This window comes from Chrysemys picta, chromosome 1, assembly GCF_011386835.1.
Source record: "Chrysemys picta bellii isolate R12L10 chromosome 1, ASM1138683v2, whole genome shotgun sequence".
In the NCBI taxonomy this organism is placed as follows: domain Eukaryota; kingdom Metazoa; phylum Chordata; order Testudines; family Emydidae; genus Chrysemys; species Chrysemys picta.
Window position 1 is genome coordinate 93,941,762 of NC_088791.1, and position 20,961 is coordinate 93,962,722.

Consider the following 20,961-nt stretch of genomic DNA (forward strand, 5'->3'; position numbering starts at 1 on the left):
GGTGGGAGTTATCAAGGTTGGACCCTCCAGTAGTCCCATAGTATTCTATTGTTTTGTAGAAAATATATGAGGTTCAGACACATAAAATTCTACTTTCAGAAAAAACACCAATGAATTAACTCAATGATTTTTAACTATGTCTATGAAATGTTGGGGGCCTGGCCAGCACAGTCCAACCCCTCTTTGTCCACTCTTGTCTAGTGCCTGATCACATCTGTTTCTTTCAAATATGTGGAGCGTTCAGATTCTTTTCCTTCAGACACAGTACACGATCCATTGGCTGGAAGTTGAATCTAGACAAATTCAGACTGAAAATAAGGTGTAAATTTTTAACAGAGAGGATAATTAGTCACTGGAACAATTTACCCAGGGCTGCAGTGGAGTCTCCATCACAGGCAATTTTAAAATTAAGATTGGATGCTTTTCTAAAAGATCAGCTCCCATTCAAACAGGAGTTAATTAAAGGAAGGCCTATCAGCTATGTTATATGGGAGGTCAGACTGCAAGGTCACAGTGGTCCCTTCTATCTTTATAATCTATGAAGGACACAAGAAGTTCAATAATCCAAATGGAAATAGATACCATGTTAGAATGATTTCTTAGAAAAAAAGTTAATATTGGCCAGGTAAGAGAATATGCTAAACTGAAAGTCCCAGTCCTGCAAACAGGTACACAGAGGCTTAGCTTTGTGCACAAGTTTAGTCCCATTGATGTTGGTAAGCCCATGTGTAAAGATAAGCACATGTGTAAGCATTTTCAGGATCGGGGCTTGCATGTGCACACAAATCAAATGGGGGAAATTATTTAAAAAAAACATTTCTCTGGAACTTCAAAAACCCATGTAGAGCAGAATGTTTCTATTTGGTTTATATATTAAAAAGATGAGGGGAGATCTCTATTTTAAAACACAACTGCATTGCAGCTATCACCTTTTCTGGATTGCAGCAGCAGCAGATGCTGATTTGATGATGCCTAAGGTCACAGTCCTATAACATGATGAGCATGGGTAGCTTCCTGTGCCTGCAGAGAGCTCCACTGAAATCACTGAGGCTGTGTATGGGCACAGGAATCTGTCCATATGCATCACATTGCAGGATTCGGGAATTAGGATTGCATTCTGCCTTATAACATGTACATGCAGCTCCCACTCAGGTTAATAGAAATTGTGTGTATATGTTACAGCAGAATTTAATCCAGCGAGAGAGAGCGAGAGAGCACTCTCTAGAGGTTAAAGCAGACCTGCTTTAGTCCTAGACTCTCAGAGTTTATGGCCAGAAGGGACCATTAGATGAACAAGCATGACCACCTGTGTATCACAGGCCATTACATTCCACCCCTTTACACCCAGGATTGAGCCCGACAGCGGTGCTGCTATGTTTTACTAAAACATATCTTTCAGAGAGCCATTCAGTCTTGCTTTGAAGACATCAAAGGATGGAGAATCCACCTCTGCCCTTGGGAGTTTGTTAATCACCCTCACTGTTAAAAACGTTTGCCTTATTTCTAATTTGAATTTATCTGGCTTCAGCTTTCAGCCATCAGTTCTTGTTGTACCGTTATCTGCTAGATTAAAGAGAGTCCTTAGTCGCTGTGAAGATACTTATACAGCGGAGTCTATTCTTGGCTCTGCCACAGTCACACTGTGTGACCTTGATCAAGTCACTTCACAGCTGCGTACATCATTTTTCCCATCTGCAAATTGTGACTAGTAAGAATTACCTCACCGGGGTGTTTGCATAACACTTAGAGCGCCTCAGCTGGAGAGTGCTACAAATGCTGCGCCACACAGCTTTTGCTGTGTGTGATTAACCCTATTTCCCCTTTCCTATATTTCCCCTTATTCTCTCTTCTTAACAAATTTCAGCAGAAATCACTGTGCTGAATGTCATAGCCAGAACCTACCTGAGGAAACAGGATGTTGGTCATTTAAGCCCCTCTGAGCCCCAATCAATAAATAAAATGATCCAGTGAGTCAAGCTAATAGTGGCATTAAAACAATCCCTCTCTCCCCATGTGTCATACTGCAGTCCTTGTATCAGTTATGGCGCTCTTATTTGTATTTTCTCCATTGTTTTGCTATCCCTGGTAGGAACCAGATCTGCATGCAGTTGTTTCAGGTGAAGACTGGCATTATTGCCTCCCTAGTTCTACAGGTGTTTTCTCCATAATAAGGGAAGTGCAGTGACTCTATTGGGCCAATGGGCGGGAGATGGTTTCTACAGATAGACACAGTCCTGAGGAGTGCAGTGATGGCGAGATAAACATTCACAACGCTTATGTTTCAGAGTAGCAACCATGTTAGTCTGTATCCGCAAACAGAACAGGAGTACTTGTGGCACCTTAGAGACTAACAAATTTATTAGAGCATAAGCTTTCGTGGACTACAGCCCACTTCTTCGGATGCATATAGAGTCATATATATATGCATATATGCATCCGAAGAAGTGGGCTGTAGTCTACGAAAGCTTATGCTCTAATAAATTTGTTAGTCTCTAAGGTGCCACAAGTACTCCTGTTCTTTTAACACTTATGTTGTGTGTGTGATGAGTCATGAGGCTGGATTCAAATATATAATAGAGGGGAAAGGTGGGCGAGGTAATATCTATTATTGGACCAGATTCTGTTCGTGAAAGAGACACGCTTGTGATCTTACACAGAGCTCTTCTTCAGGTCCTGTGTTAACTCGAAAGCTTGTCTCTGTCACCCACAGAAGTTGGACCAATACAAAATATTACTTCATCCACCTTGGCTCTGTAATATCCTGGGACCGACACGGCTAGAGCAACACTGCAGACAATCGTCTAATAGTTCCAGCCTTGCCAATCTGTAGTCACAAGCAACATCTTTTTGTGTGTGTGTGTGTGTGTGTGGAGGGGGGTTCTTCTTTGCTTGCAGATCATGGAGGCTGAGGTTGGAGGAGAAAGCTACAGTTTTCGGGGAAGGCTGCAAGTTGGATGGTGGAAGAAAAATGCTGGTGCAGCATAGCTGGACCTGCTGCACTCATGTCATGCTACTCCTGGTCTTACTGCTGCAGAGCCATTCAGAACCTGCCCATTGAAGGGGCAGGACCAAAAGGTATAATGGAGACCCTCCCCTCGCCTAGGGTTACCATACGTCCTCTTTTTCCTGGACATGTCCGGCTTTTCGGCAGTCAAACCCCCGTCCGGGGGGAATTGCCAAAAAGCCGAACATGTCCAGGAAAATGGCGGCTCTGCTCCTCCCCGACTCTTCGGCTCTGTTTAAGAGCCGGGCTGCCCGAGCGCTACCGGCTTCGAGCAGCCCCTATGCCTCCGGACCCTGCGCCCCCAGCCGGGCACTTCCCCTCCCGGGCTCCGGCGGCGCAGGGTCCGGAGGCACGGGGGCTGCCCGAAGCCGGTAGCGCTCGGGCAGCCCGGCTCTTAAACAGAGCCGAAGAGTCAGGGAGGAGCAGAGCCGCCGCGGCTGGAGGCTCTGCTCCTCTTCGGCTCTGTTTAAGAGCCGGGCTGCCCGAGCGCTACCGGCTTCAGGCAGCCCCCGTGCCTCCGGACCCTGCGCCGCCGGAGCCCGGGAGGGGAAGTGCCCGGCTGGGGGCGCAGGGTCCGGAGGCATAGGGGCTGCCCAAAGCCCGAGCGCTACCGGCTTCACGGTTTGCCGGGCAGCCTCCAGACCCTGCGCCCCCGGCTGAGCGCTTCCCCTCCCAGGCTCCAGCTGCGCTGGGGAAGCGCCGGCCGGGGAGCGCAGGGTCTGGGGGCTGCCCGGCAAACCGTGAAGCCAGCAGCGCTGGGGCAGCCCTTTTCCCATGGCTGGGAGTGGGAGGGAGGAGGGGGCGGAGTTAGGGTGGGGAAGGGGCGGGACTAGGGGTGGGGAAAATGGGCAGGGCCAGGGCCTGTGGAGGGTCCTCTTTTTTTATTTATTAGATATGGTAACCCTACCCTCGCCTCTCCCTTTCCCCACATCTTCAGCCTTCTTCCTGCAGGCCCAGCTGCCACACCTTTGCTGCCCCCTCCTGGCACCGACCAGCTACTGTAATAGTGGCTGCAGCACCACGTGTCAGGTCTATGAAGTGAGTAATGAAGATGCTGCTGTGTAGTGCACTGGCACTATACAGGAGTCAGCAGGCAGCAGCTGGGCCTACAGGCATCCCCCTTTCCATGCAGGCTCGAAAAGGAGAGAATGGGAGAAGGAGAGGGAAGAGACAGAAGTGTGAGAAAGAACTGGAGAGAGAAAAGCTGACAGCTCCCTTTCCCAAACACACCCCAGGGGTTTGAAAAGGCAAAATGGAATAGCTTCACCCAGGAGAAAGGTGGCGGGGAGCGGGGAGACAAACCTGCCTCTACTCCATGTCTGTGTGTGCCCAAGAGACCAAACAACAAAGGTGATGATCCCCCGAATGTTCAACCAATCTGGATTTTTTGAGTGGGTAGGTTTCGGTGTTGCCAGCGACTGTGATTTTATTGAGAGGCTCATGATATTTATTTATATTTATTTCACAGTCTCACAATAGCCTAAAGCTCCAGCTCCTGGAGTCCTTGTGATCTCATGAAAATTTCAGCTTTCATTTTAAAATACAAGGCAGTTTCTAGCCTTCATGGCCGCAGAGCAAAGCTTAAAAACATGGCCCCTAAAGGTTCAAAAAACAGAAGGAAATGAAAAGATGCCAAAATGTCTAATTATCTGAAATCTCATGATTTTTAAGACAAGCTCATGGGTTGGAGGGGGGTCGGAAGCTAATTATTTTTGATTGCTTGGTCAGCAATGCTGCAGTGGCTCACGGGTTATTGGTTGACAATGAGTTTTTAATGGGCTCCAAAGGACATTTTTGCAACCTACTAACATCTCAGAAGCTAGGGGAGTAGAACGAAGCCTTGCCCCAAATGTAGCCTCCCACTTCACTGGGTGCACTGTACTAAACTCTTTTTGGACATGATTTTGAGTTGTAATCAAGGGGGGCACATTTGACCCACAGCAGCACCTTAATCCTGGCCCAGCACCACAACCCTAATCCTGGCCTGGTATAGAGGGGAACTGGAGAGCAAGCCCACCCCACACTCACTCCACAGTGATGGCGCCTGTCCCTGGGGCTAGGCCCAACTCCCCAGTCTGGTTGTTGCCATCTGGTGCACGGGGGTCACAGCACCATTCAGGTTTGGCCCAGTCACCCCTCTGTCATGACAAAGGGGCATCTGGGTCAAATTTGAATGAGTGGCATTGCAACCTGGCTCGCGGGTCACAGCGCCACTCCGGTTTGGCACCCTTGGTTTCAGAAGTTCTGCGGGTGCAATTGAACCCAGGCTAAAGCCCCAAACAAAAATGGATCAGAAGATGGCTCTGCGTTTCCTGGCTACTCGATATTGCCCTAACTAGAAGGAGAGTGTTGCAGGGGGAAGGAGGATGTCTCAGGGGATTGGGAAATGGAGTCTTTCACCACCAGGACCCCTGTGTTGATTGACCGCAAGTTGGAGAGGGGGATGGGTAGGATCCATAGGACTCAGATACCATGAGGATTAAGATAGACAGATGTGAGGAAAGTGTCATCTAAGGTTAGGCAGGGGATGGTAATTTGAGTATTATGCTTATCACATTGTGGCTATTGGAAATGAGATAGGTGTTTGTGGGAGGGTATCTATTGCTGAAGTCTACTGTAGCCGTGCCTGGTGATTTTTTTAATATTTAATGAGATTTTTAAAATGTGTCCCCTGCTAGAGCAATGGATAAATAATCTAGAAATACATCACAGCAATAAACTGTAGGGTAAAATAACCCCCAAATCCCCAGGATATGAAAGGGAAGAAAACCCAAGACATCTTCATTATGGTTTGTTATTTTGAACATGACAACTTTATTGATAAGAGACACCAGTAGTTACCACCTTCACTTTGTTAACCACAAATATACAGGACGTAGTAAACACAGGTGCCAAGATGGCAGGGTTTATTGGAGTTGGTTTTGGAAAAACATACTAGGTAGGGGAGGGAGTGGGGGGACACTCAGCATTGGACAGACACCCGAGGAACCTGTGTGCAGCAGGCCATTCTTTAGTCATCATATATATGTATTGCTTTATATTATACATCTTTTTATTTATATATAATATATATATACTATACACAGGCAGTAACACTGCAGGGGAGGGGCAGGGAAACCCAACTGGAGCTATCAATTCCACAGAGGCAGTGAGATCGTCTGGAGAAATGGTTCGTATGTGCTGCATGGGGTGACTGAGCTAACCTCTGGGACTCATTGTCTCCTCGTCTCTCCCGAGGCTGGAGTTAAGATTCCTAAAAGGACCCACCCATCTGTCCTGCATTCTCAGGGTCTCGCACATGCTTATAAGGGTACAGGGTGCTGGCAGTGTCAAGTGCAGAGACTTATTCCTAGGGAGCCATCAGGAACAAATGCGGGGGGGCACAGGGGGTAGTGAAATTAGTTGGTGAATAGCATGTGTGCATGGGAGGGAGAAACCTTGTGCCTGGGACTTGTCAGGACACTGGAGCTATAACCCCCTCTGACACCTCCTGTTGTGAAACGGCCTCTAACTCAGGGTCCCCACATGCTCTGTGTGCACGTGGGTGGGGGGCCAGAATCGTTTCCTCACTTCCAGTAGGGAGCCTGCAACCCTGTTAAAAAGCCACCAACACCACAGAGGGAAATGCCCCCTAATTGTTCTACTACTCAGAGACCCTTGTCCTCTTCTCTCTAGCTCCCCCAGTCCCTCGTTCATCAGGGCTGAAGATGTTACATTGAAAAAAGAGTTCGCTGCTCCCACCAGGCAAAAGCAAAGCCAGGAACTGAGCCACCAGAGTGGGCAAACCCTCTAGGAACCACTGCAAGCTCCTGCTTGCCATGCAGACATGGGCCGAGGGACAGAGAACAGGAGCAGAGGGACAGAGAGGTGGGGAATAACCTGAGACAGGAGCAGACTGGTTCTTCAGCTGCCTGGGAGGTGCCTGTCCTGACAGGGGAGGTAATGAGCCTGGCCGAGTTCCACCTCAGAGCAGATAGGGGGTCCCTCGGTGTTTTGAGGGTAGCAGGGTGTAAGGGGGAAAGGTCTCTTTACTGGCCAGCTCTAGATGACTTTAAGGACCCTCCCAGCTGTGATGGGAGAGGGGACATTAAAATAGTCCCATGGTACAAACCAAAATAAAAACATCCCCTCCCCACGGGCCGAACACTCTCTGGTGAAGTGGGAGATGGTTGCTGGGTCTCAGAGATTCATTCCAAAAGACATGTTGGGGTTTTACCTTGAGACACCAGTTGCTTATATCTCCTCTACCTCCCCACACAACCCTCCTCCATCCCGTCATATTCTCTCTCACTCCTGGGGGAGAGAGAACTTGGAGAAAGCTCTCTCTGACATGGATTACAAAGAACCCCTCTTGATAAAGTCCCCCCTTTCCCCAAACCTAAATATTAGGCTACCCCAACAGAAGAGAAGCTTGGGAGATGGGAACCCTTCCCCACCAAACTTCCTATTTACAGTATTGCTTTTGCTCGGGACCATGGAGTGAGAGACTTGCCCAGCTCCTCTTTGTGCTTCAACTGTGACAGGACCTATCATTTCCTTCCCCTCACCTCCACTAGCTGCTAGCCACGTGCCACGTACAGCGAATCACTGGGAGAGGCGCCAATGAGGAGGCCTGTAGACAATATACACACACAGGCACATAGATCACGCAACAGCTGGAGTCTCAGCTCCCTCCCATAACAGCTCCTCCTCTTTTCAGTGCCCGAAGGTGGCAGCTCTGAGAAACAGCCCTTTAAAGATAGACACTGCAGATAAAAACATGTATATAATTGTGTACAAAGGAGGGGATTCCTCACTAGACAGTTCCTCCCCCCATTTTGGGGCTGCGTCTCCCTATTTCTCCTTCCCCCGCATTTGGGGAGGGGTGTGTGGCAGGGGAGGAAGCTAGTAACCTAGATCAGTGGTTTTCAACCTTTTTTCATTTGCAGACCCCCTAAAAAAATTTCAAATGGAGGTACAGACTTCTTTGGAAATCTTAGACATAGTCTGTGGACCCTCAGGGGTCTGCGGACAACAGGTTGAAAACCATTGACCTAGATGTTTTGCCCTGCTCTCCTGGCAACCCAAGTTCAATTCCCAAACCTGGCAGGAACTAGGAGTCCTAACAGTAAGTGCTCTGCACTGCAGGGCCGCCCAGAGGATTCAGGGGGCCTGAGGGCAAAGCAATTTCAGGGGCCCCTTCCATAAAAAAAAGTTGCAATATTATAGAATACTATATTCTCGTGGGGGCCCCTCCGGGGCCAGGGGCAAATTGCCCCACTTGCTCCCCCCCCAGGCGGCCCTGCTGCACTGCCACCTAGCACACCTGTGTTCCATCCTGGATCTCTCAATTCCTCAAGGTGCTCTGGAGAGTGGCCACATGGTTATTGTTCTGTACTATCATACTGCCCTGGTTCTGCTCCTGATCCCTCCATCCTAGAGGCTGTGAGCTCTGCCCAGCTCAAGCGTGGTAGCCTAAGAGTTAATATTCTGCACACCCATATGAGATACCTAAGCTTTGGTTCCTGGCCTCATTTTCTTAGGGCTTGTCTACATGGGGAAATTGCCCCAAATAGTTATTGTGGAATAGCTCCCACTGTGGACACTCTATTCTGGAATAAAAGTCACTTGTAGTCCGGAATAATTAGTGTACTTCCAAAGCTGAGTAAGGATTCTGGGATAAAAAAACCCATATTTTATTCCAGAACAGAGTGTCCACACAGGGAGCTATCCTGGAATAACTGTTCTAGTGGATTTCCCAGTGTAGACAAGCTCTTAGGCTGCCAGGAGCTAGGGGCTGAGGATGGAGCACTGACATCTCTGAAGAGCTGTAAGATAAACAAAGACCATATTTCAGTGGGAAGAGAGTGCAGCATGGCCCGTCCAGATTTTGCAACGGCAGGGGGAGATGCTCCCCATTCAGCTCACTTAGCAGAGCTGCTGTTTAAAGATCCCTCTTAGGTTCCCTGATCCAGTCTCAGTCAGGATAACTTTGGGGCAAACACAAGAGCCCCGCTGCTGGGGCCCTTCTCATTGGTTACACCCACTCTAAGAATGTCTAGACACCAGCTGGCAGAAAAGCAGCAGTATTTCTTTCCAGCAGGGCGAGAAGCTCCATTGGGAGTCCTGCCCTGTTTCTCTGGGCTCCAGAGAGCGTGGCACAGATGCCCAGGATGATCAGTCTAGGACAGGGGTAGGCAACCTTTCAGAAGTGCTGTGCGAGTCTTCATTTATTCACTTTAATTTAAGGTTTCGCGTGCCGGTAATACATGTTAACGTTTTTTAGAAGGTCTCTCTCTATAAGTCTATATTATATAACTAAACTATTGTTGTATGTAAAGTAAACAAGGTTTTCAAAATGTTTAAGAAGCTTCCTTTAAAATTAAATTAAAATGCTGATCTTACGCCACCAGCCTGCTCAGCCCGCTTCCAGCCTGGGGTTCTGTTCACCTAGGCCTGCAGCGGGCTGAGCGGGGCAACTCGAGGTCAGGGCAGAAGGCTGGGGGTGTGTGGAGGTGCAGAGCAGAAGGCTGTGTGTGTGTGGGGAGGATCAGGGCAGAGAGCTGGGGTGTGTGGGGGGGTTCAGGGCAGAGGGCTGGGGGTGTGTGGAGGTGCAGGGCAGAAGGCTGGGGGTGTGTGGGGAGGATCAGGGCAGAGGGCTGGGGGTGTGTGGAGGTGCAGGGCAGAGGGCTGGGTGTTCCGGGGAGGTCAGGGCAGAGGGCTGGAGGGTGTGGGGGTGCAGGGCAGAAGGCTGGGTGTTGGGGGGAGGTCAGGGCAGAGGGCTGGGGGTGTGTGGAGGTGCAGGGCAGAGGGCTGGGTGTTGGGGGGAGGTCAGGGCAGAGGGCTGGAGGGTGTGGGGGTGCAGGGCAGAAGGCTGGGTGTTGGGGGGAGGTCAGGGCAGAGGGCTGGGGGGGGGGGTGTGTGTGAGGTGCAGGGCAGAGGGCTGGGTGTTCCGGGGAGGTCAGGGCAGAGGGCTGGAGGGTGTGGGGCGGTGCAGGGCAGAAGGCTGGGGTGCTCGGCTGGTGGGGGTGCTCCCAGCCCCCTGCCCTGAGCGGCTCATGGCAGGGGGCTGGGAGGGATATGCCCTGTTCCACCCCCAGGCCCGTCCCTACCTCTCTCTGCCTCCTCTATGGAGCAGGGAGCACGCTACCGCTCGGCTCTACTTCGCTCCCGCTCCCCTTCGCCGGCAGGGAGAGGGGGGAGGAGGAGGGGGCCGGAATGCACCACGTTGTGGGAAGAAACGGGGGGGGGGGGAGCTTGGCTGCCACAGGACCAAGCTTCTGCCTCCTGCCCCCGCAGGGGAGAGCGGTGGGTGGGGGGGCTGAGTGGGGCAGGGGGTGGGACCCCCCGCACTGTTCTCCCCTGCAGGGGCAGGAGGCAGAAGCTTGGTCCTGCGGCAGCCAAGCTTCCCTCCTCCCCCTTTTTCCCCCCAGCTTGGTGCATTCCGGCCCCTCCTCCTCTCAGTGGGCAGCAGTGTGCCACTCAAAATCGGCTCACCTGCCCTGTTTGGCACACGTGACACACGTGCCGTAGGTTGCCGACCCCTGGTCTAGGAGCACAGGGTGGGTGGAATCTCTCTAACTCCACCAGGGATGTGGATTCAACAGGACTATAGAAATGAAAATTCACCCATTTTCGTCCTGCACCTTTATTCTGGGCAAAGGCCACAGCGCTACCAGAGATGGCTGGCAAAGTTCCCCTTCAGCTGGTGTGAAGCTGGCTTTTCCCCAAATCAGCCCAGTGCCTTCCTCCTCATCCCGTGCTAAGCCAGTTGTGATCCCTAAGCGGAAGAAGCAGGGGACCGAAGGGAGTTCTCAGGAGTTTCTCTCAAGACATCTTCCCCACCCTGAGGATGCAGCTTGGTTCTGGTTCTCCCTAGAGGAACGCAGTGTTAACCTCAGAAGGGTGCTTACATGGGGATGGGGAAACACCTCCAATCCAATCGCCTGGGGAAAGAGGGATTCTCATCGCATAGCCCATCTAGTCCAGTCCTGATTATTGTCTTGGTTTAAATTCTACCAATGTCTTTGTAGTTTTCGATGGTGCCTGCAAAACTCCACCCCCACCCCATTTTCTCTTTCAACCCCCCATCCCCCACCCTCAATACCACTCTTCCCTACACCCCTGAAGATAAACCACCAACAACTTCCCATACTGTCTTGTACTGCTGAGAGGGCAATACCCCATGGGACAAAAGGGTTGTGATCTGCCCCATTGCTTGCACATCCACCCACCCCCCACACTTGCACGCCTGCATGCTTGCTCTGACCTCTCCCTCCCTCACACACTCCTCCCCCATCTCCAACTCTCCCTTCCACACACACAGACACACACGCATCCGCTCCAACACTGTAGTTGCCACCTTCTCTCCCCACCCGCCAGAACCGCTTGAGCCTCTCCACCTCTTAGGCCTTTGCTTCCTGCACTGGTGCCCTTGTCACCCTCCCCTGCCCACCAAAAGACTGAGCTGGATTCTTGCCCAAAGCTGCTGCTCACTCCCAGGTTGCCAGGGGAGCTTTTGCCAAGACAGGGACAGACTTGGGAATACACAGTTTGGGTCTGGTGGACAATTCAGAAGGAGGGAGGAACAGTTAGGGATTTTTTTTTTCTTAAAAAAAACCACCAATAAATAAAAACAAATGGCCCAGAAGGCTGGAGCATGGCCAAGGGCCACCTGTTGTGCTGGGACACACCTGTCTGTTTTGTGCCGCGGCCTCCCACCGGCAGAGGGAAGGGGGCAGAGGGGAGGGGCACAGGAAGGGGCACCAGTGTAGCTCAGTAGTTCTGTGTTTGGTACCCCTGCGTCTCAGCGTCAAAAGCGTCTACCGGAGGGGGCTGCTGGTACGTCCCCACCGTGTCTGTGGCATCGTCCTCGTTCGTGTAGGGGGCGTAAGGCAGGCCGGAGTCCTGGCTTGGGTCCGTGTAGTCCTGGGAGAAGAGGGCCGAGTCGGCACCAATCCGGTAGCGCTGGTACGCCAGAAACGCCTGGCCCACCTTTAAGGGAGGACAAGGGGAGAAGGGAAGCAGAGAGAGAACAAGGCAAGAGAAAGGGAAGGAAACACGCCAAGGAGGAGAGACAAACAAAAGCCGAGTTAGTAGTGGTTAAGGATTAGTGCACAAGGCATGACTGGAAATCACTGGTTAAACACACCCAAGTGCAAGAAGAGTTAGTGTGCCCCATGGAGAGTGTGAGCCCAGGACAAGAGAGAGAATGCGTGAGTGTGCCACCCGCTGCTTGCACTTGCTTTGCCCAGGCCCACAGCAGTCGCTGGGGTATGCTGGGTCCATCCTGCCCAGCGACGGGGTTCAAACTGTGCAGGCATAGACGGCCTGCAGATATACATGTATAACGTCCCCTCCCCAGCCAGGTGATCTGCTTCACATCCACCTCAGAGGTCTTGCTCCTTTGGGCTGGATCTGTGACCCATTTCATCTTAGACCCCATTGGGGCTCCAGACTGATCCGCCGGAGGGAGGAGATGGACGTGAGGCAGTGGCTGTTCCCATTAACCCTTTCACTGCCAGTCATCCACTGAGCGACCCACTATGCTGCCAAGAAAAAAAATCACAGGCCTTGCTGGGGATGGGAGGAGAGGAGAGGGGAAGCAGATGCCTTCCCTCTGGGAGAGCAGTTAGAGTAGGTCCAGCCTTGTTCCTGCTCCCTGCCTCTGACATTGCTTTTGGAATGCTCTTTGGTGTGACAAGGTCATTGGGGCTGGGGCTTATTGAGGGTCAGGGACCAGAGGACTGCATTCCTGCAGCGTCCCAGACATGTTTGAATGGGTCCAGCCACCCAGGGACCATCCCAGCGTAGTGAGTGAAAGGGGCAGAGGAGTGAGAGGAAGTGGAGATGGGAAGTAGGGATTGTGGTGAGGGGAGCCCTGCCTGGCTAAAATATTAAGACTGAGCAGATTCCAATAGAAAGGTTTACAGGTGTTATTCAGCATTAGTCAGGTGTGGGAAAGTGGAGGAGGAGAGGTGGGTCACTTCCTTCCAACTCCCCAAAGGACAATTAACGTCCCATCCCAGTTCCAAGGCACATCGCTTCTCTCTCTCCCCACCATGTCAGCTGCACCGACATGGCAACGTGCATCTGTATTCTCAGCCCCATCCCCCACCCCGATCCTGGGAGTTGGAATCATCTGCACTCCGACCACCTCTTCCCCTATGCACACCCCTTCCCCGCCAAGGCCCTGGAGGAATGGCGCTAAGCGCCCCCCTGGGGAATGGCCCTAAGGCAGCGGTGCGGGGGAGCTAGGGAAGAGAGTGTTGTATTCTTCCTGAAAGCTAATGTGTCTGAATCTCCGGAAAGCCAGAAATGTCAGGAGGCCCTGTGAGGAGAGAGGGGGAGGGGATAAGGAGAAGAGTCAATGAGGGAGACAACCAAACAAAGTCACGCGACTGAAATAAAAACCCCAAGAGACACCATTAGACTCCCCTTCCTTCAGCCAAACAGGGAGAGGAGCTGGACCCACACCTCCCTCCTCAGGCCTTTCATCTCATGGCCCTCTCTTCCTGTGACTGAGGAACCCTGGTCTGTGGGGAGAGCCCTGCAGTGCCACTCATTGGGTACCTCTGCACTGGAACTGGAGGCATCATTTCCAGCTCCAGCGGATGTACAGGTGCTAGCTTTGATTGAGCTTGCGTGCTAAAAATAGCCATGTAGCAGTCATGGTGCTGGCAGTGGGATGGACCAGCTCTCTGAGAATGACCCTGCCCTGGATCCTAGGTACTTACTCAGGTGGCTAGCCCATCCTGCCATGGCAACACTTCTATTTTTAACACCCTAGCTTGATCAAAACTAGCATGGGTATGTCTGCCTGAGCTGGAAACTACACCTCCCACTCCAGTGCGGACACACCCAGACAAAGTTTGGGAGAATGTGGCAGGTGTTGCTCTCCTTTGCCACATCTCTCAGGGGGTGAAGATGCTGCCTCCACAGCTCTTCCAGCCCCTGATTTCCCACCTCCACTGACAGCCCCATCTGCACTAGAACTACAGAGAAACATCGAGTGAAAAGAGCAGATTCTGGTTGAGTGGGATGGCAGCTATGCCACTGGCATGATCTTATCATCTGCGTACCACACATTTTCATTCCTAGGAGTGTGTTGGCTGCTATTTTGTGCGGGGGGGGAGGGGGATGACACAGTATCTTGCAAAAGACAGACACACTGTGCTCTCTTGTGCAGACTTTACTTATGTTCTTTCTTGTTTTGTTCCATCTCTTTATTTGAAATAAAAGACTGAAAGTACAAGGAGGCTGTTTGTGTATGGAAAAAACCCAATAGGTTACATTGAAATGGAGCCCCAAAATCTGGACAAGTAGAGAAACTCCGTGATGCGGGTTGGGGGATAAAAAGGGAAGGGAAAGGAAGCTCTGGGAAGGCTCCAAACAAATTCTACCATTTTCTTCCTACCAAATGAATAAATGAACTAGGGATGCCAGCAGGGGGGCAAACCAGATACAGAGAGGGGGAAGACCATATGCTGTGCTACAGGATGTTAACAACCATCCCCTCCCCCAACACAGCTGCTGAAGCCCCTCCTGATGTCAGGAATGCTAACAGCACATCCTGGAAAGAGAAGCAGACTCTTTGTATGGTACTTATACAGTAGGGTTACCATATTTCAGCAAGAAAAAAAGAGGATGGGAGGAGCCCCGCCCTAGCCCCGCCCCTGCCCCTCCCACTTCCCGCCCCCCCAGAACCCCCAACCCTCCCCCCGTTCCTTGTCCCCTGACTGCCCCCTCCTGGGACCCCTGCCCCTAACTGCCCCCCAGGACTCCACTCCCTATCTAAGCCTCCCTGCCTCTTGTCCCCTGACTGCCCCAACCCTTATCCACACCCCCACCCCCAGACAGACCCCTGGGACTCCCACGCCCCATCCAACCACTCCCCACCCCCTGACAGCCCCCCCCAGAACTCCCAACCCATCTAAACCCCTCTGCTCCCTGTCCCCTGACTGCTCCGATCCATCTCCCCACCCCTGCCACCTGACAGACCCCCCCAGAACTCCCAAACACTCCCCCCCTGCTCCTTGTCCCCTGACTGCCCCCTCCTGGGACCCCTGCTCCTAACTGCCCTCCAGAACCCCACCCCCTACCTAAGACTCCCTGTTCCTTGTCCCCTAACTGCCCCCTCCTAAGACCCCCCCCAACTGCCCCCCAGGACCCTACCCCCTACCTGTACCCTGACTGCCCAAAACTTTCTCCACTCCCCCCAAAAAGCCCCCCCCGTTTCTTGACTGCCACCTCCAGAACCTTCCTGCCCCCTGACCTCCTTACCCTGCTGCTCAGAACAGAGTGTTGGGCTCTGTGCAGCCGAGCCGGACACGTGGCTGAGCTCCCCAGCACAACAAAACCCGGTCCCTGGCCCTGCACAACAAAACCCGGTCTGGCCCTGCACAGTGCTGCTGGACTGGGCTGCAAGGGAGCTGCCGGCTCAGAATGCAGGGCGGATCCGGCTCCTCTACAGCTGCTCCTGAGTCCAGCCCGGGACTTCCCTGCAGCCCTCCCAGCCACTCGCTCTGCTAATCCCGGACATTGTGAGTGCTTTACAAATTCCCCCCGGACGCTATTTTTAGCACACAAAAGGAGGACATGTCCGGGTAAATCCGGACGAATGGTAACCCTATTATACAGTCCCCATTGCTACAGTATCTCACAACACCTCGGTGAAGTAGGGCAGGGCTATTATCTCCACTTTACAGACGGGGAGCTGAGGCACAGGGAGGTTAAGTGGCTTTCCCAAAGTCACACAGAAAGTCTGTGGCAGAACAAGGACTTGAACCCAGCTCTCCTGAGTCCTAGGCTAATGCCCTACCCATTTCTTCCTCCATTTCTTCTACTGGTCCTCTCCCAGAAGCCACTTCAGCTTCTGTTCCATTGGAAATGCAGAAGGAGTCAGCTCTAGCCAGGGGACCTTCCATCTACAGACGGCTGGGCTAACCCTAAGTGGGGTGGAAACCGCTATGCAGGGGAGCCCTGATCCAAGGGCCCTAATCAGGGTCCCGGCGGCTTTACTCACCCAGGTGAAGATGGAGAAGAAAGAGAAGGTGATGGCTGCTCGGGCTGCATCTGCCCCCTCATTCAGCGGGTTGTTCTCATGCTTTGAAACTTGCCACTGGTTGGCCAGGAAGCAGAAGCCAACAAACCAGAGGAATGCCCAAAAGGCTGGGAAAGGACAGCATTAAAACAAGATAGAGAGAGAGGGGTAGGGTACGGGTAAACAGTAAATACATTAAGTTTCTCCAGCAATTTCTATCCTGCAAGACCCCCAAGTGTTTTACAGAGTAGGCCAAATTCTGATTGTGCAGTCCCACTAAACTCAGCGGAGAGGCATGGCTGTAATTGAGGGCAGAGCAGTCACTCTGGGGTGTGCAGCTGCAGAGAATACATTTAAGGTATGGTGTGGTACCAAGGTTTTATCAGCATGAGCTTGGAGGGGCACATGATTCACGGGAGTGAGTTCTGCAGGGCCTCCCAAATGAGGCCCTGCAGCCCTTCTGAACCAGTTACGCTACACAATATGGTCCTGGAAGGACAAGTGAAGAGCAGATTCTCCAGAACAAGCGGCAAAGGAATTGTAGGCAGCCAGACTGAAATTACACAGTGATTGGAATTTAGACAGGACACCAGGGCTAATGCTTTTACACTTATAAAAAGTGCCATGGGATCTATAATACAGCTATATGATGACAGACAGGCCCTCCGTTTTACATCTCTTCCAAAAGATGGGCCATACACACTGGTAATACACAGAATAACGGTGCTCCTGCTCAAGGGACTGGAGAATGAGTAAAGAGAGCAAGAGAGCAGCAGCATTTTGATGGAAGAAAACCCCTGGATCACAGCTCCCCTGGGGAGGGATGATAAATGAGCAGGATCAGAGTTCTAAGGGGAGAAAGGAGTGTGGATGATCCAGATCGGAGCATCAGGGCATGGGAAAGGGGCTGGCCTGGAGTTCCTGGAGGGAACAGAAATTGATGCATTTACCCCCTTTCTGAGGTACGACCAGATACCTTGGGAGAACCAGGTAGGATGTTTGTTCCGCTGTACTGCACTCAGTTTCTCTAACACACTCCCTTCCGCTTCTCTGCATCTCACTGTTATTTATAAAGCACTATCGCTGTGCCCTGGCTAGACAATGCGCAACGTTTGCTAAACAAGCAAAAAGACCCCTGAAGGGCTTGCACACTTAAAGGCCAAAAGAGGTACAGGAGAGTGAACAGACATTGGGCCTGATCCTCTTTGTGCAACCGTTTTCCAGTGGGGTAACTCCATTGGTGTCAGTGGAGATACTCCTGACGTGAGCTGATGGGAGTTCAGAATCAGGTCTGCAGAACGTGGGGGGGTGGATGTCATGTTGGGAAGGCTTTGCAGAACAAGTGATTGTGTATTTTATTTTAAAGGCAAGAGGGAACTGTCTCAGTGCACATTCTTGGGAAGCTGTTCCGGGTGTCTTGGGGCTGTGAAAGAAGGGATGAAGTTGGGAGGGAATGAGCCAGACAAAGGGAATAGTGAGGAGCGAAATGTCAACATGAAGGAGAGCGCGTGTGGGGACGTCGGAGGAGACAAGGACAGATGAATGAGGGAGTAGAGGACAGGAAAACTTTGGAAGAGAGATGAGGGAACTTGCTGCAGAAGATGATGAGACATGGTATGAAAGAAAACAACTTTCCCTGTGACACCCACTACTCATTGAAGCCTCCAGCTGAAGTACCAGGCACACAGGTGCTGCTCTGCAGCTCCAACAAACTAGGGACCATGGGAAGCAGAATGTAAGTTAGAACACCCCTGGGTGCCAGGAGCTGGGCAGGGGCCTGCAATGCCTCAGAACATGCACAGAATTTATAGTCAGACTATTTAAAATTCTGTGGATTTTTTGGGGGGGATGGGGCGGGTTCTCATTTGATTCAAACGCCCGGCATTGGAAAGAAAAACCTCAGTTACAAGATGTGTCCCCCTCTACTCCTTCAAATAAGGGCCTAGAAAGATCCTACCCCAGTTTTCTGGTCTTCCAAGAAGACCTCTAGCAAAAACCAGGGAAAATGAGACTTGATATTTCTAAAGGAAAAAATAAGGGCAAAAAGGCATCCTTTCAGGCTGTTTTTATGCAGCATACAGAATTAAAATAAAGGGGCATAATGTTTCTTTCCTTTGCAGGTCATTTTTAAGGCTTGCCATTTTTAATCACAGGAATGCAATTTGTACATATGCTCACATCTCCCACATTGTGTGAGGAATGCTTGAGCTGCCTGTGGTGTCATTATCCCATCATCAAATCATAAGGCAGCAGCAGAGGCCAGAGAGAGGTCAAAGAGAGACGGGGCAAAGAGGAAGAGGATGAGAGGAGGGTGGGGGAAAAAGATGATGAGTTAAGAGGAAGGAGAGGATAGGGGACAAGAAGAGGAAGGAGAAGGAAAGAAGAGAGGGAGAGGAGAAGAGGAAAAAAGAGGAGTGGGCGTAAGAAGGGGGCAGAGGAAAAGAGGACAAGGTGAGGGGGGACAAGGAAGGAGACCAGTCAAAGAGCTCCTGTTCCAGGGATATCTGGCCAGCTAGCTTATGAAATAAGACAGGCTCCTTCCCTCAGCTCAACTCCCTGAGGAAAGGGGTTCTATGCCAACCAGCCAGGAAGCTCACCAGAGACACCGATGTCCGAGAGCACTGCCTTCTTGCGGTCCTTGACGCTGCTGATCTGTGGGAAATAGACATCCAGAGCCAGGTAGAGAAGGCAGCTGAGGAAGGCGAGGACGCCCACGGTGATGCCATAGTTGCAGGCGTTATGGTTGCGGTTGAAGATACAATGCTCCTCCACCTCACTGGGGCTGTTCAGGTAACCTTCATTCACAATGGAGCCGAAGACAACAATGGAGAACACCTGAGGAGACAGAGGCAGGAGGAAGGTGAGGACCATGCCTGCCTCCAGACCACCAGGTGACTAGTGCAGTGGAGAAGAGGTCTCCCAAGACTAGCTGGTCCTCATACTCCTTCTCTGTCTGAGTTGCGAGCCTGTCTTGTTAGCTTGTTTGGACTACATCTGAAAAAAACTGAGTCACTTAGAACCATAACTGATTTTGGAGGATTTTGGAGGGGGGTTCTCAACAAAACGAAAAACTGAAAATGGGTCAAATGCAATTTTGAACATCAATATGAAACAATATTTGGAAACAAAGTGTCAATTCCAAACCAAATGGTTCATTTTGACATTTCCAAAATTTTTGTTTTCAGGGATTTTTTGTTTAAAACTATTTGCGGAATTGGACATGAACTCAAATAGTTTGGTGCCCCCCAAAATGCACTTTTCTGTGAATTTACTAATTGCTAAAAAAGTTTTTGCCCAGCTCTAGTTTGGGCAATAGTTGAGGGGAAGTTTACCTGAAAAATGTTACTTTATTTCTAAGAATTGCCTCATAATAGGATATTCTAAACTTATAGTTTTATTTTATTATTATTTTTACAAATTGAAGCTAAATTGAAATAGGTAAATCTCCATCTGAAATCAGAGTGCCCACACACAGCCTAGTGCCAGATTAAGGAAAAGGGTGAACTAGGACTGGTTTCATTTCTTCGGTTTTAGTTCTTGGGTAGGTAATCTCTGAGGGTTGGTCTACACTGAAAAGTTATATTGGCATAGCTACAACTCTCACGGGTGGAAAAATCCACACCCCTGAGCAACGTAGTTAAGCCGACCTAAGTCCCCATGCAGACAGCACTAGGTTGATAGAAAAATTCTCCCATCAACCTAGCTACTGCCTCTCAGGGAGGATTTACTACAGATGGCAGTGTCTTCACTGATCCATTACAGCGGTGGAGTTGCAGCATTGTAAGTGTAGACAAGCCCTAAATCCTCGCAATCCCATACTCTATAGGCAGCCATTCACCCTCCCACTCCACCCTCCACCCACCAGCTCTCTCCAGATGGCTTTCCCTTCTATTCATTGTTCCCTCCTCCCCGTTTATTCACTTATTTTATCTGTCCAACTTCTTCTCCATTTCTCTCTTCCCCATTCACCCTCCCATTATCCACTACTCTGCATTCTCTACTTATCTGTTCTCCTAACAATCCTTCTATCCACACCTCCTTATCTTTTCTATCCATCTACTCTGTTCACTACATCCTTCCCTCTATCCAACACATAACACTAGCCATCTGTCTACTAATATTCTCATTCTATCCATTCAGCCACTGACTGATTCACTCTTTCCTTAGCTATGGATTTCGCAGACATTTTTGGATTGGAGCACCGTGGCCCATGGATAATCACATAGCACATGCAATACATTCACTTCTGGTACTCCCAAAATCACAGCCCAGCCTGCTCCATGCGTATCAGATCACTAACCCAGCAGCATTCTGCCCATGTGCTCCTTTCGTTTGTCCTCCCTTCTCTCCATCAACCCAGAAAAGGTAAGTGAATAGGTGACTGAATGGACTGTCTAACCCAGTATGGCCATTCTTATGTAAGCTGATGATCACTTTCCTCTCACTTTTTACACACCAGTGTAAAAAATAAGAAGAGTAACTTCAGTGGGTTTCCTGTGGTATAAAGGATCAGGTCCTCTGTGCCTGTAGTGCAAGATGGGCATAAATCTGGTTTAGAGGAGTCAATTTACATCCACACAGAGGGTGAATCAAAACCGAGATTCTGCAATCAGTAGTGACCCATACAGTGTGCAACTCACTAACTGATAGGTCAGAATTCAGGTGGCTTGTTTCTTGGTGCGGTAGCAACAGGTGTATCCATGTGAACAGTGTCCCCCATCCCCCATTAGGTGCAGGGAGTGGAGGAGGCACACAACTGTCCCACTGTACATATCCCACTGAGGTGCCAGCTCACAGGCTGGAGCAGAATACACAGGGCTGCAAGAACACATGAAAGACCCAATTCTGCTCTCATTTGCAGCAGTCTATCCTCACTGGCTCTAGTTTTCAAGTGAAAACCTGACTCACTGAAGGCAGTTTTACTCCCACTTTATAC

General features: G+C 50.8%; 1 protein-coding gene across 4 annotated transcripts in view; it reads right to left on the bottom strand.

The window, feature by feature from the left end:
* Nucleotides 1–10,615: 10,615 nt before the first annotated feature.
* Nucleotides 10,616–20,961, bottom strand: part of SYNGR1 (synaptogyrin 1) — a 28,533-nt gene continuing 18,187 nt past the window's right edge. Inside the window, exons 2-5 of one of the 4 annotated variants that reach the window (XR_010597676.1) lie at nt 18,623–18,860; nt 16,008–16,153; nt 11,677–13,313; nt 10,616–10,858 (exon numbers count right to left, since the gene is read on the bottom strand). Coding sequence is in view for 2 of the 4 variants with exons in the window: in XM_005302523.5 (XP_005302580.1) it covers nt 11,759–11,977; nt 16,008–16,153; nt 18,623–18,860 (603 nt within the window). In the remaining 2 variants the exon portion in view is untranslated. Of the gene's footprint in view, nt 13,314–16,007; nt 16,154–18,622; nt 18,861–20,961 lie in introns of all 4 variants that reach the window. The other 3 variants (XR_006172863.2, XM_005302523.5, XM_005302524.5) reach the window with 3 other exon arrangements.